Below are 14,881 nucleotides of genomic sequence, written 5' to 3' on the forward strand. Positions count from 1 at the left end.
AGACTTTCTGGTGCCAAAGCTTGTGCTTTTCGCTCATTCTGCAGCTGCCCCCTAGGAAGCAAGGGCTGACTCACCCACCCTCAGCACACACATGGCCCCTTGACACTTGTGTCTTGAGCATCTCCACTTATCCTGACTTTTCTTCTTTCTTGACAGAAAATCAATGCATTTAATGAGGACATCAATGCCATAATACAAGGGGAGGAATCAGTAGGCGAAGAAGAGAGCCGCCTGTTTACCAAACTCCGAAACGAGTTCCACAAATGGAGTATAGTGATTGAAAAAAATTTCGAAAAAAGTAAGTGGACAGTGCTGACTTAAAGCTGATGTCTTGGATTGAGATGGAGGATGGTGGAGGAGGTGGTACAGTTGGTGGGGATGGCCAAAGTAAGGAGCTGGTGACCCAAAAGCCACAGGGCTGCTACATGTCAGAGGCAAATTTGTACTTTCTCAATCCCATGATGCTGAGCCCTGGCTCAAACCGGGAGTGCTGTCCTATATTGCCAGGGAGAATTACACCTGTAGGAGTCATGTCCCGTGTGGTGGGAGGGCAGTGAGTTCACCTGCCAGATTGGCTTAGGGAGAGACTGGGCAGGGATTCTAATGTATTGCCTCTTCAAAAATTCTGAAAAAGGCTCGGCCAATATATAATCTGCTCATTGAACCTCCCCCATTCAGACCTGTAATTCTATTTTAAGTATTCTTATAGTACCATGTTTAATCTCCATTCACAATTATTAAAAACTGCCATGCAAAAAAAAAAAAAAAAAAAGAAGCAGCAGCATATTCGCTTTGTAGCATTGCACTGACCTCAGGCCAGCAAGGGTATATTATGGATTTCAGAGGAAACCTAGAGAGAAAATGCAAACTAATCAGCCCACATCAATCATAAACTTCTAGAAAAGCCAGCCCTCCCTCAATAGTGAGTCAGCATTACACTCAGAGTGCTACAAATGGTTCTGCCACTGAAATACCTGAACCCAATATTGGTTAATGGGCCAAGGTCTCGAAGCCCGAATTTCTCCTCCTGGCTCTGTAGCGGCAGCGATGAAATGAAAATAAAACATCATGCTACTTACCGTGCTTGTATCTTCAAATTCACCAGAGTCTAAAAAAGGTAGAGAATGTGCTCTCAGGCCTCTTTATAAATATTTCAAGAGCCTAAAGGAACTCATATGTTGACCAGTGATAAAGCTGTGGTGGCGAGGAAGGTTTCAAGTAACTTGTTTTTATTGAACCAGCTTGATGGGGAACCATACTTTATGTCTTCTGACCTGAGGCTCAGGATTGGTGGTTCTCCATGGCTTTGAGTAATGAACTTGAGAAAACACAATTTTTTTGCTGTTGGACTACATCTGTGATCCATGGCAGAGGGCATCAAGGGCAAGACAGGATAAATGACAATGCTTCTTGGTGGAAAGACATTCAGGAAGCCATGCACACATTTCCAGGGTGTTCCCTTACCAGCTGTCCTCCACCCCCACACCACTTGCCACTGCTTAGTCCAGAGGCCAAAGGGTTGAACACCTGCTGCCTTCGTTTCCCAGGTCTGGGTGACAGTGTGCCATACATAGACTAGTTGGCTTAAACCATAGGGATTGATTTCCTCAAAGTTTTGGAGGCTAGAATCTTAGACAAAGTTGTTGAAAGGGCCATACTTTCTCTGAAGTCTGTTGCATTCCGGTGGTGGCCTGCCCGCCATCCATAACTTAATCTCTCCCTCCACCTGTGTCCAAATTTCTTTTGCTTGTAAGGACTCCGGTCATGCTAGATTGAGGCCCACCGGATTCAGTTAGGCCTCACCTTAACTAGTAACACCTTCAGAGATCCTGTTTCCATATGGGGGGAGATGCTTAGAACCTGAACATGCATTTGTCGGGGCGTGATTCCGTCCACAGCACTTGCCAGGTGGTGTGTTCTCAGAGGACCTTTCTCTCTTCTCAAGGAAAAGGACCAGCCTCACCTTCCAGCAATTCTCAGCAAGCTTATTATGATAAGTACTTAGGGCCAGCAACCAGAAATTCACGATTTTTTTAATGGGCAAATTTTTGGAATAGACATTTCTCCAAAGAAGATATACAAGTGGCCAAAAGCATATGAAAAGATGCTAAACATAATTAGCCATCAAGGGAAATGCAAATTCAAAACCATAATGTGATGTCATTTTACACCCACTCAGGTGGCTATAATAAAAAAGACAGTGAAAGGTGCTGGAGATGGATTTCTAATCTTAAGTGAAATGGGTGCAGCATTCCTTTGGTTTAAAAAAAAGAAAGGTAGGCAGGCCACGGTGGCTCATCAGGCAGAGTTCTCACCTGCCATGCCAGAGACCTGGGTTCGATTCCCGGTGCCTGCCCATGCCAAAAAAAGAAATAAGAATAAAAAAAGTAAAAAAAAATAAAATAAAATAGAATAAATAAATGGTCCCCTCTCCCCCTATCAAACTGGTAATTTTGAATTTTGTGGTTTTTTTTTTTTTCCATTTAAGTTGTCTCCAGACCACCTGCCTTCTCTTCCTGCTTGGTGTGTCAGTGTACTGCAAGATGTATTTCCCATGAGTGAAATTATCAAAGGTTGTCTGAATAGCACAACTAATTAAATCTTTCTTAGCTGTGCAGGGACCACAGGGAGAGAACCTGGGCTCTATAACAGGAGATACATAATCAAGTGTTTGAGTAATCACAAATTAAATTATTGGCCCAGTAAATTTCTTGCTTAATGTTTTTCTAAGTTGCTGGTTTGAATGTTTCTTATTATAGTTATCTTATGTGGAAATTTTATTTTGAAAGGCATTATAGTTTGTATATTTAACAGTAAGGGGAAAATATGACCAGAATTAGTGTTCTTTCTCTATACCTACTGGCACTTGAAGATTCCTTTCAAAAGAAACCCCAGCCTTTTCCCAATGTCAGTACTTAATTCCTCATTTCAACTAAAGTGATTTTTCTAATTCAAAAGCTGTGTTCTTTTTGAATACCATGCATGGGAGTAAAGCGGTGTTAAAACAGTTCACAATAAAAAAAAAAGAATCAGCCTAAGTCATTTTATCATTTCAAGTGCATTTTTCACTCTTTAGAAATGTGTGAGAAATTTAAGAAAATTGCGTTTTCATTAAGTTTTACATATCTTTTGTTATACCATGTAAATTCCCTTCTTTATTGATTCTTGATTAAAGAAAGGCTATGATAAAATGATTACTTATTTACGTCCACTTGCAGCAATTACTTAGGAATTCTAATTTTGTATTGTTTGGGTTTGTTCATTCCTGTAGAATGATGGTACGGTTAGGTGAGATTTTCTGTTATGGTAACCAAATTCACCATTTTGTCCTCTTTCATCTTTGAGGGCTTCAATAAAAATTGTTCACTAAAAAAAAAAAAAAAAGTTGTTGGTGAGGATGTGGAGAAATTGGTATCCTTTGACTGCTAGTGGGAATGTGAAATGGGGCAGCAGCTTTGGGTAACAGTTTAGTGGTTCCTAACAAAGTTAAACTTAAGAGTTACCCTATGACTCAGGAGTTCCACTCCTAGGTATATCCCCAAGAGAACTGAAAACATATTTCCACCCAAAAACTGGTACACAAATGTCTATACTGGCATTACTCATAATAGCCCCGAATTGGAAACAACTTGAATGTCTATCAGCTGATGAATGGATAAAGAAAACGTGGTGTGTCCATCCAATGGGATGCTATTCGGCCATAAAAAAGGATGAAGTACTGACAGATGCTGCAGTCTGGATGGGCCGCGAAAACATTATGCTCAGTGAAGAAGCCCAACACCCCACATTCCAAAAGTCTGCGGGAAGAGAAGGAATGGGGAGTGATTGCTAATAGATTCAAGTTTCTTTGGGGGGGCGTTGACAAAAATATTCTGAAATTACATAGTGGCGATGGTTGCATGGTTTTGTGGACACGATAAAGAACAACACTAAATTGTATAATTTAAAAGTGAATTTTAGGCGGGCCACATTGGCTCAGCAGGCAGGATTCTCCCCTGTCATGCCGGAGACCCGGGTTCGATTCCTGGTGCCTGCCCATGAAAAAAAAATAATAAATAAATAAATAAAAGTGAATTTTATAGTTGGTGAATTAAATCTCAACAAACCTTTCCAAGGGGAAAGTATCTCCTAAGCGAACGAGGATGCCCAGACCCTACTCCCACTCAGTTCCCCAAAAAGAAAACCCAGGGCCTTTCTGAATTTCTTTAGAGAGCCCTGACTGGGGATGTTTCTCTAGAGTCTAGTTTGTTAGGGTAAAAGAATTACAAAAGTATAAAGAACCAAAATTGGAGTTTATAGTGTAATCTCACATTAGTAAGATTTTATATGCCTGGATATTCCATTATCCCCTTTAATCTATAGCTCCTTCCTACTCGGCTAAGGCACATGGATTGGTGCTGTGAAATTGGTTCAATTACAATTAGTGGCCAGGGTCTCCCATTTTTTTTGGCTCTGGGAGAGGAATATAAAATATCTTGGTGCAGCTTCACAAGTAAAAATCAAATTCGATTTCCAAAATCTCAACTTCAAACACCTTTTCAGGAATGTGTCTTATGCTGGTACAATACCCTGATTCTGCTTTTGCATTCTTGACAAGATCAAGGGACGTTTTCTTGAAATCTGTTTCTTTATGGCAATCCCTGAATATTTTTCAATTTGTAAACCAAATTTGATTAGATTTGGTATATATATATTGGGCATGGGCAGGCTCCAGGAATTGAACCCAGGTCTCTGGCACAGCAGGTTCTGCACCCAGCCACAGTTGCACCGCCCTAGATTTGCTTTTTCTCTTGCCGCTCTGTGCTTCCGAAAGTCCAGGATGTTACCGGGTGTGGAAACCTGCCCGATCGGTTCTGCGAAGTCGTTCAGGGTTGTCATTTTCTGTTGCAGGCTACAAAAGTATATGTCAGCAAATCTCGAAATTTGAAAATCAGTATCGTGGCAGAGAGCTGCCAGGATTTGTGAATTACAGGACATTTGAGACCATCATAAAACAGCAAATCAGAGAACTGGAAGAGCCTGCTGTCAGTATGCTCCACAGGGTGACCGGTGAGCTCTTGGCTTCACATTCAGACGTGGTATTTCCAGGGCAGGGGAAGCTGCTGCCCAGCCTCGGAGTCCTCAGCTCTGCCTCTGCGGCTGCTTCACACGCTCCAAACGCAGTTTATTTAGAATCTCTAAGAAGTGAGGCCCGTATTCAATGCCTGTGTGTTGTAGAAGTGTCTAGAACATTCGCAAGGGCTGTGACTCCAGGGTGGCCTTACTGCTGCAGCCCCTGCCAGCAGCCCGCCTGGGAGAGACACGGCACTGGCCACTGTAGGCCTCCCCTTCTCCTGGAAGTGCTTTACTCGGGTGGTTTCTGAAAAATGGTATTGCGTGGTTTCCAGTTGTGCTCCCCAGGGCTGACAGATCTCTGCTTGAACTTGAGTGGTCCTGCATTTGTTCAAACTTCAATGGATCCTGTCTCAGTTCAGCATAAATAATATTCACAGACCCCGGAGCTCATGGCAGGAGTGGGGAAACAGTCCCACATATCTCATTAAGAGACTTTTTCCAACAAATTTTACTTTTCAAGCTTAATGATTTTATACCAAAATCTGCCATTGTGTTATTTTGTTCAATGGTGCACTCTCAACTCATTCCAGAAGAAAATTTATAATATTTAGAGCCATACAGTCATTGAAGAGATTTTGAAAGCCTATATATATATACACCTTCTGGTCAAAGATATGGGGGTCAGTGAAAGACTTTCAAGCCTAGAAACTGGATGTTATATTAGGATGAAATTCTGTAGGAAGTGGAATGGAAATATGAGTGTCAAAAATAAAAAGAAATAATACATTCTCTAATGTAATTAAAAACTTGTTCACATATCTTTTTTCAAATGGATAATGTGAACATTCAAAGTCCACCCCTACCTTTAAGAGAAGTGTGGCAGTTGATTTAAATTATTAATATGTTTGCAGTTTGCTGGAAATTACATTCTTTATCATGCCTTAAGGGAGGAATAAAATTTGAAACGTCAAATAAATATTCTGGGGAACATTTCAGTTTAAAAAAATTCTTCCAGAGAGTTCTTGATCAAAAAAATACGAAGTTCACAGAACAAAACAATACACATACTTCCTTTAGTAGGAAAGAAGGGTGGAAAAAAAGGAAAGGAGGGAGGGAGAGGGAAGTTTCTTCCCATTTATCCTCTAGTTTGCAGTGTATGAAGACAATAAATATTTCCACCATTAATGAACTTTCTTTCTTTCATCAGAATTGGTCCAACGTGCCTTTGTAGATGTTTCGAAAAAACACTTTGATGAATTTTTTAACCTCTACAGAACAGCCAAGGTAACCAATGTACTGTTACTTTTTTAAAAAATTAAGCCTGGTACAATAAAATAAATTTCTTGGATTAAGACCATTTCAACATCATCTCCCCATTGTGTTTTTGGAGAAGCAAATATAACTGAATCTTTTATTTTATTAGAGAAGTTGTAAGTTTACAGAAAACTTGTGTATAACATGTGGAGTTCCCATACACGCCCCTATGATTAGCCCCTTGCATTGGTGTGGTACATTTGTTACAATTGATGATTTTAATAATTGTACTATTAACCATAGTCTGTGGTTTAACTAGGGTTCTATTCGCGTTGGAATCTTACTAACGATATCACCAGTGATGTCTGGTTAAAAGCAATGAGAGAAGAGAGAGAGAGATACAGAGAGAATTTAGAAATAAAATATTTGAAGCTATAGGAACAAAAGAGCCATAACTAATGGAGAAACTAATCGTCCAATCCAGAAACTCCCTGAGGAAGCCCACTATGAGAACGGTTTGGTTCAAGGAGAAGAAAAAGAGCCAAAAGGAAATGAGACCTTCTGGGCCGGGGGGTGGGGGGAGGTAGCCAAAAGATCAGACTGAGCCACCCGCTGAAAAACGGGCTCCCCAGCCCTCCATTTCCATATCTGTAAAATGGGGCCAGTAATCCCTGCCCTGGAGAGTCGTGGTCATGAGCATAGAGGGCAGTGCCAGGATGCCACTGGGCATCGTGGGGAGGCCAGAAGCACATGGGATCTTCTCGGAAGCCTCTTCCGTGGATTCTGGCAGCTTGTTCTGTCGCTGCAGGAGTATGAAGAGTATCAAGTTTGACTGACTTCAGTTTCTCTTCCCTTCTCACCCGTGTGAATTCTCTAGTGGACATAACACTCCTTACCATAGGTGTAAAAAGCCCATGAAGGAGAGGAGAAGGAATCTGAGCGGGCAGGCCCGAGAACAGAGCCCATACAGATTCCCAGGTCCTGGGGACCTGGGGCGATGGTTTCGGCCGCAGGGTGGCTCAGGCCTCGGGGTGCTTTGAGTCTCAGCCAGGTATGGGGAAAACATTCCAAGGTCGTGTGTAACTTTCATTCAAAATGGATACCCTGATATTTGTGGAACTTTCAGATTATATTTATTTTCCTAATGATCCAAGCATTTGTTTCCTGAGGAAAACCTAAATGTTTCTCTTTTACCATAGTCCAAAATTGAAGACATTAAATCAGAACAAGAAATAGAAGCTGAGAAGTCGATCCGACTTCACTTCGAGATGGAGCAGATTGTCTATTGCCAGGATAGAGAGTATAGAGGGGCGTTAAAGAAGGTCAGAGAGCAGGAAGCCGAAGAAGAAAAGAAGAACAAGAGATCAGGCTTTGAGGTCCTCAGCCACGAGTCTACAGCCGAGTTCTCCATGGCTGAAATCTTTCAGCACCTGACGGCCTACAGACAGGTGGGCTTGCAAATGTCTCTTAGAATGGCGGCTTCCATTGTGTTTTCTTCGCTTCTCAGTGCTTCTCTCATCAGTCCCGTTGTCTCTGTGCGTGAACACCTGCCAGCTCCACCTTCAGCCCTTTGTCAGCCTCCGTAGAAGCCGCTCGGCCTCAGCAGCTGTGGTGGGAGGCGGTGTCTGGTTGTGTCTGTGTTTCTCTGGCCAAGTTCCCAGGCCTCCCTGAGCCTCCGCTTGCTTCTCTGTAAAATGGAAAGAGGGTTCTTGTGAGTTGTCACTGAGACAAGTGCAGGGTCCAAGCGCAGTAGCCCCTCACCGAATGGAAGCTGCCTCCTCTAGTCCCCTCTGCAGGCTGCAGCCCGTTTCACACAATGTGGACGGGAGTCTAATTCCTCCCAGGGACGAGGGTACTCCTCAGTTCGAGCTCTTGTCATACTGGACCGGTCTGGACTGGGAAAGCAAATCCTAATCACCTGGCTTACCAGATAGCTCCTTCATTTCACCACTTGGCTGCTTTAAACCAGTGCTGCTCGAGCTCAAACGTGCATACAAACTACCAGGGATCTTGTTGAAAAGCAGATTGTGATTGCAGGTGTGGGGCTGGGCCTGCAGTTCCACATTTCCAGCAGGCTCCGGGGGGTGCCCAAACTGCTGACGGGGGAACACACCTGGAGTGGCAAGTGTCAAACTCACATCCCTCCGGGCTCCAGGCAGGGCACACGAATCCAGCTGAGGACGAGATAAGAGCGTGCAGCTGCGAATGCTGCAGATGAGATGTGCCTGGTCACATGACCTCACAGGGCAAGCAGTTACCTTCTAGAATAGGTAATGCCTGCACAGGTGCAGAATCCCATAGGTAGGCTGTGAAAAGTAAGTATCCACCACACCCCATCCCCAGTCCTGTCTCTCACTCCCCAGAGTTGGCCATCTCCAATTTCTTTGATCCAAGAGGGACTTTATTTGCATACCTCCATATGTGCAGCTTCACTGATTCCACACAAATGGAGCACAGTATACCTCCTGCTCTGTACCTTGGGGATTGTTCCATTTCAGTTCATGTAGTGTGGCCTCGTTCTTGGCAGCAGCAGCCATGTAGGATGCCAGACCAATCCCTGGGAACGGATGTAGTTTGTTTCCAGTCTTCTGCTAGCACAAGGGGTGCTGCTGAGGACAGGCTTGTCCCAACATCATACATCTAGGGGATAAATGGCTAGAAGTGAGGCTGCTGAGGAAAGGATAGCACCTGCTTTATATCAATAAGTACTACCCACTCCAGAAGCCCTATTAACTCACATACTTTCCAAACTTTGTCTGCAGAAGAGTTGTTTTTTTCCCCCCAAACCCAGCCATGCCAGGAAGGATTTTTACCACACTCCTTGTCCCGGAAAGGATGGATCAAAGTATTTTCCATCTTTCCATCTCCCTGTCTGGGATTTCCTGCCCCTGCCCTCCCGGCCCTCCACTCCTTCCGTCCGCTCCTCCAGTGTGGCTTCTGCCTGCCGCCCCTCCCCCACTTTGGGTGGCCCTCCCCCTGGCTCTGAGGCTGCAGACCGCATACCTCCTACTTTCTCCTAAACTGTGGGCTTGGGTCACTCTCAGTTGTCAGACTGGATGTCTGGGAATGATTCTCAGGATAAGAAAATGATTTCTCTAACAGTGTTTGTACCCAAAGTCTCAAAAGATATTTTGGACGCCTGATGGTCTCCAGACAGAAGCCACCCCTTTCAACTTTGTGTCCCTTCTGGGGCCACGCACATGGCTTCCCTCTTCTTTGTTCTCAAGTTCCTTCTGTTGGCCAGTCCGTTCCTTCTCTCCTGCCTTCCCCATGCATTTGGTGGCCAGCCCCGGCTCCTCAACGTACTTTCCATCTCACCATTGACATCCACCAAGTACTTAATTTTCTCCTTTAACTCATGTCATCTTTTGAACAAATCACCTGAGGAAAAGTACTAATAGTAGCCCTATTTTATAGAGAAGGAAACTGAGGCTGGGAGAGGTCAGATAACTTGCCCAAAGTATGCAATCAGTATCTTGAGAAAGTTTTCACTCCTGAATGGCTTGGGGAGAGGGAGGGAGAGGCGCAGGGTGAAAACAGACTTTCTACATGCCCGCGAGGCAGAGGCCCCTTCTGAAGCTTCATTTCTGCTAAGTAATAAGAATGCTGATTAAAAAGAAGACGAAGAAGCCATAAGAGCTTTTTCTACAGAGTTGTAAATAATTTTAAAATGTAGACGTCTGTCAGTGCATTTTGGTCACCCTGTTCCATCAGAAGGAACCAGTTCATAGCCAGGGAAGGTGGGAGGGAAGACAGAGCCCAGGCTGGCCTGGCGCCTTGAAGTTGGGGTGCTGTCTGCACCCTGCCCCCACCCTGCCCTACCGTGCCTTGTCCTTTCCTTCCAGGAGGCCAGCAGCCGCATCTCCAGCCACATCCCCCTGACGGTTCAGTTCTTCGTCCTCCAGAGGTACGGCCAGCAGCTGCGGAAAGGTATGCTGCAGCTTCTGCAGGACAAGGAGTCCTACGGCTGGCTCCTGAAGGAGCGCAGTGACACCAGCGACAAGCGGCGGTTCCTGAAGGAGCGGCTGCAGCGGCTGAGCCAGGCCCGGCGGCGCCTGGCCAAGTTCCCGGGGTGAGGGGCCCAGGAAGTGGGGGCGGGGGGCCCTCCGCAGGTTCCCCTGAGCGCGGCCGAGCCCACTGCCCTGCGGATTCGGGAGCGCTGCTGAGCCGCAGCCTTGGCCGCTGCCCGCGGGTCCGCCCGTCAGCAGCAACCTGATTTCACGCATTAGCAGCTGCAGTCCACCCTTAGGAGACGTGTGCTCTAGACGGGCTGAATGATCCTGCATTCCTGAGTAGGAAACATTTTCAGTCTTTGCAACTGCCCTTCCTCTCTGAACCGCCTTCTCCCTGTCTTTATCAGAGACCAACCCGTGCTGAGTGTGGTAGGATTATTTCTGGGTTTTGTGGGGTTCTTTCAACACACCCAAAGTTGTAGGGGCACAGGCATTATGCATAGATAAGGCTGTCGGGGGCCAGAGTTCATAGATTTGTAATAAACTTGTTCCCACCTGATGTTTCTCTGATTTGAGTGTTTTTTGGGGGGAGAAAATAGCAGTAGGTAGGACCCAGTGGCACTAGTTCCCAGCAAAAGAATGTGGTCTGGCATTTCAAGAGGTAGAAGGGAAATGGGGGACAAGGGTAAAGCAGTGACAAAGGGCGCGGCCGTGGCACTGCCCGAACTCCCTGGGCTGCTCTTCCGAGGCTCCAGCTCCCAGCAGACGTGATGGTCTGAATCATGATGTTCGGTTTACAGTACCAGATGGGCCAAAACCATCCTTCCACGATTTGTCAGGAAAGGAGGCAATTTGGAAAGCCCAGTGGCACTTACAATTTTCCTTTGGTGCCAACAACGGTGCTTTAGAAGATGAGACTCCTGAACAGCACACCCCGCTGGATGAGCATGCTGCAAGCTCACTTTGAGGTGCAGTGCAGTAGTGAGGCCTTGGGCGTCCCTGTGAATAGAGTTCTTCTCATCCCGCAGCCCCTGCTTTGTGAAGCGGCTTGGAAAAGGTGGAGGGTAGCATGCCAGGCTGCAAGTTACATCACCTGGGCTTGGTTGTTGGTGAAAATGCCGGTGCCTGCTTACAGGTGGCCTGAGATGGGGTCTGAGGCACTTGACCGTTGGGCCCTGATGCAAAAGGAGAGTCAGGAGTTTTCTGCCTTTCTGTCCACGGACTACATTTATCACCAAAGGGAAATGAATTTTTGTTCTCACATCTCTGGCCTTTGATAGAGAAGGTTGCATCCCTGCCTTTGCTTCTTCCCTACTGGTGAGATATATAGAAGCAAAACCCAAACTAAGTCTTCTGGGAAATGAGGACCATTAGTTAATCACAGACAGTCAAGTTTGACCATTAATTTACAGAACATGAAGTTGCCACGACACAAAGATGGTTGGTCAGAGAACACTTTTTTCTAAAGCTTAGAACTTTGTTTAAGGCTCTGAGCCGAAAAAGCTAACATTTGCCACCGATATTTAATAAAAGCATTACAATTTTTCAGGAAAGCTTTGTACTAAAAACATAATAATAATGAGAACCAAATGACATTGTTGATGCTGTGTGCCAACCAAGCGTTGTTTTGTCCTTGGGTACCTGGAAGGTAGTTAAAATAATAAGTCGAAAGCTACTTGCCCAGGAGGATTTTCCATGCAAATGCCCTGGCAGGAGGAATGGTATGAAACAAGAAAAGACAGAAAACTTACCAGGAATTGACCTGCAGGAGAAAAGCCCAGACTTCAGGATCTCTTTGGTCTAATCAGGGGGGGGGAGACTCAAGCACCCTAACCCTGGCCCTCTGAGAGCCACAGCTCTGAGCTGCTGCCCTGGTGCCCCCCACCCCGCCCCAGGCCCTGGGGGAACAGGACAGGAAATGGAGCAAGGGGGCTGGGGAGGGGCAGGGCTGAGAAGGCCTGGTGCCATGTTGAAGGCTTGCAAGTTCTGCGCCTCGAACAGAGAAGGCTTGGGGATCATTGGAAGGGCTGCTGGAAACATGGGCCGGGAGGAGGTGTGTGCTGGTCCGGTGAAGAGAGAGGGAGTGGGGGAAGGTTCTTTCCCCGATGTCCAGAAATGGAATGGCCACCTCCAAAGCTGTAAGCTCTGCAGGGAGGGCGCCAGGCTAAGCCAGGGAGGGGGTTCTGTGGCTGCACTGCCCTCTGCCTCCACGCCCCTTTGACCCTTCCAACTCTGTGATCCTTACTCCTTCGGAACCATTTGGAATTTATTTCTAAGAGAGGGTACCAGGAGAACAACAGGCATTCAACAAGTGCAGATCAACGCCCACTTGAGGCGGTGACTGCTCTCCCAGATGGGAAGGGCTCACCTGAAAGTGGACTCAGAAGTTGACACAGAAAGCTGGACCAGGTCAGTTTGCCCCGTGCGTAAAGGGAAGACCCTACTGACATGCACATGGCCTTTTGTTTGCAAGGATGCAATAAGGGTGGCAGGTGGCGCAGGGGTTCCCGATTCAGTCCTGGCTGTACCGCCCTTGACTAGATCCAGCCTAGAGTCTCTCCTTCTGCTGTCTGAGAAGCTACTGCCTTCAGGCATGCTGGTGCCACCTGGTGGCAGGCCTGAGGAACTTCTCCCTTGACCCCAGCTACCTTCCACGGACAGCAAGCTTCTGTGGGGACCAGAAACAACAGTGACAAATGTGTCTCACAGGAATCTTTTTTGATGGCATTGCAGTCTTCCCGGAGATACCAGGAGAGGATGGAGAACGAAAGCAGATACTGGGTACTCTAGAGGAAAGATTTTACCTGGGGGCAATGAACCTGCCAGGGACTCACCCAGGAACTGGTAGTCACTTTCCTTTCAGCCCCAACAATAGCCATCTATGGGGGAGAAGACCCTGTTCCTCCTGCCACATGTCCAACCTCATTGGAATTTTTAGAAACTCAGAGCAAGCCTGAGAGCACTTGGGTGATGCCTTCTCTTACAGTGGGGGTGTGGGGCTCAGGCACGCACTAGGCGGCCGCCCTGCCCTCCACGCCCCTCCCCACACTGACACTTGACAGGCAACACCAAGCCCAACGTCTGCATCTCTGGGCCATGCTGTTTGCTCTGTACACTGGCTTAAGGGAGCATAGACTGAAGTATCAATAACGTCTCCTGGGGGTTGCTACCTCCAGGCTGGCCTGAGGCTCAGTGACCCTCAGCAGCAGGCATGAGCCCGGGGCAGAATCAGGAGAGGAACTGGAGAGGTTCGAATGGGCTGAGATAGAAAGCCTCAGTTTTCCAAAACACAGGACCTGATATGCTGCAGGTGTTTAATATACAATGCTGGGGAGAGGAATGGGGAGTAGGGGGCGCTTGGCATAAAGACTTGTTTAAAGGACTTCCTGGAATCGTGAATATATTCTAAGAATCCTTAGCATATGTCTTTCTTACTGTCCTTGTGCCAAAAAACCACAACCAGCCAGCCAATCAACCAGCCAGCTAGTTAACCAGCCAGCCAACCAAACAACCAATCAGCCAGCCAGCCAATCAACCAGCCAGCTAGTTAACCAGCCAGCCAACCAAACAACCAATCAGCCAGCTAGTTAACCAGCCAACCAAACAACCAACCAGCCAACCAACCAGCCAGCTAGTTAACCAGCCAAACAACCAACCAACCAGCCAGCTAGTTAACCAGCCAACCAAACAACCAACCAGCCAACCAACCAGCCAGCTAGTTAACCAGCCAACCAATCAGCCAGCTAATTAACCAGCCAACCAACAACCAGCTGGCCAACCAATCAGCCAGCCAACCAATCAACCAGCCAGCTAGTTAACCAGCCAACCAAACAACCAACCAGCCAACCAACCAGCCAGCTAGTTAACCAGCCAACCAGTCAGCCAGCCAACCAATCAACCAGGCAGCCAGCCAGCCAGAAACCTCTCCTGAACATCAGTTCTTGTTTTCAGAGAAAGGGAATTTCCCCTCTCTGGCAAATCCTCTACAAGGCAGACATACAAGAAACAAAAAGGTACACCAGCCTTCACTTTGAGTTTGTCAGATTCCTCTTTATTTTACCTCCAAGGGAAAATATATCCAACAGTCCCAGTAGCAGAATGGACTTTCCTGTTGTCACTAGATGAGCCTCTTTCACCGCAGTAGAGTGGATGGCTCTAGCAAGCACCAAGGTGCAAACACTAGTATTTGTTCATTTTAAGTGATGGTATTCATTACATTACTTTTTTTTTTTACATTACTTTAGAAGTAGCATAAATTCCAGAACTTGTCTTCAAACACTGGGTGCACGAGAAAAGTGAGAGCCATGTCATATTAGGTTATTTCCCACTCCGTGTGTCTGAAGCAGCAAAGTGCTGTGGCCATGGGCTGCAAGATTTAACTCCAGCCAGGGGTGAATGACTCTTTATGTCTCACGAGATAGCTTTGGCCAGTGGGGGAAAGGCTCTGAAATTGGAGCTAAGCAGGTAAGCCACAGGAGAGCCGGAAAGAGCTGGGAACAGACCAGGAGCTCATGGGTGACTTCTGGGTAGGACCAACCCCTTTCCCTTGGTGAGAGGCGGACGGACCAAGGGAGTTCCTCAATGCCTGGACTCACCCACCTAGCTGCCGGGAGCCACAA

The 14,881-nt window shown here is 46.5% G+C and overlaps 1 protein-coding gene and 1 pseudogene across 3 annotated transcripts in view; both read left to right on the forward strand.

Moving 5' to 3' along the window:
- LOC143648669 (interferon-induced GTP-binding protein Mx1-like) overlaps positions 1-10,821 on the forward strand; it is a 37,575-nt gene extending 26,754 nt beyond the window's left edge. For all 3 annotated transcript variants that reach the window (XM_077118959.1, XM_077118957.1, XM_077118958.1), the window contains exons 11-15: positions 157-298; positions 4,891-5,049; positions 6,263-6,339; positions 7,509-7,757; positions 10,155-10,821. In XM_077118959.1, coding sequence (XP_076975074.1) covers positions 157-298; positions 4,891-5,049; positions 6,263-6,339; positions 7,509-7,757; positions 10,155-10,385 — 858 coding nt within the window. In that variant the 3' untranslated portion in view covers positions 10,386-10,821. The remainder of the gene's footprint in view (positions 1-156; positions 299-4,890; positions 5,050-6,262; positions 6,340-7,508; positions 7,758-10,154) is intronic.
- A 113-nt stretch (positions 10,822-10,934) lies between these two features.
- LOC143647741 (isoamyl acetate-hydrolyzing esterase 1 homolog pseudogene) lies at positions 10,935-11,636 on the forward strand (annotated as a pseudogene).
- Positions 11,637-14,881: the final 3,245 nt, after the last annotated feature.

Source organism: Tamandua tetradactyla, chromosome 10, assembly GCF_023851605.1.
Source record: "Tamandua tetradactyla isolate mTamTet1 chromosome 10, mTamTet1.pri, whole genome shotgun sequence".
In the NCBI taxonomy this organism is placed as follows: Eukaryota; Metazoa; Chordata; class Mammalia; order Pilosa; family Myrmecophagidae; genus Tamandua; species Tamandua tetradactyla.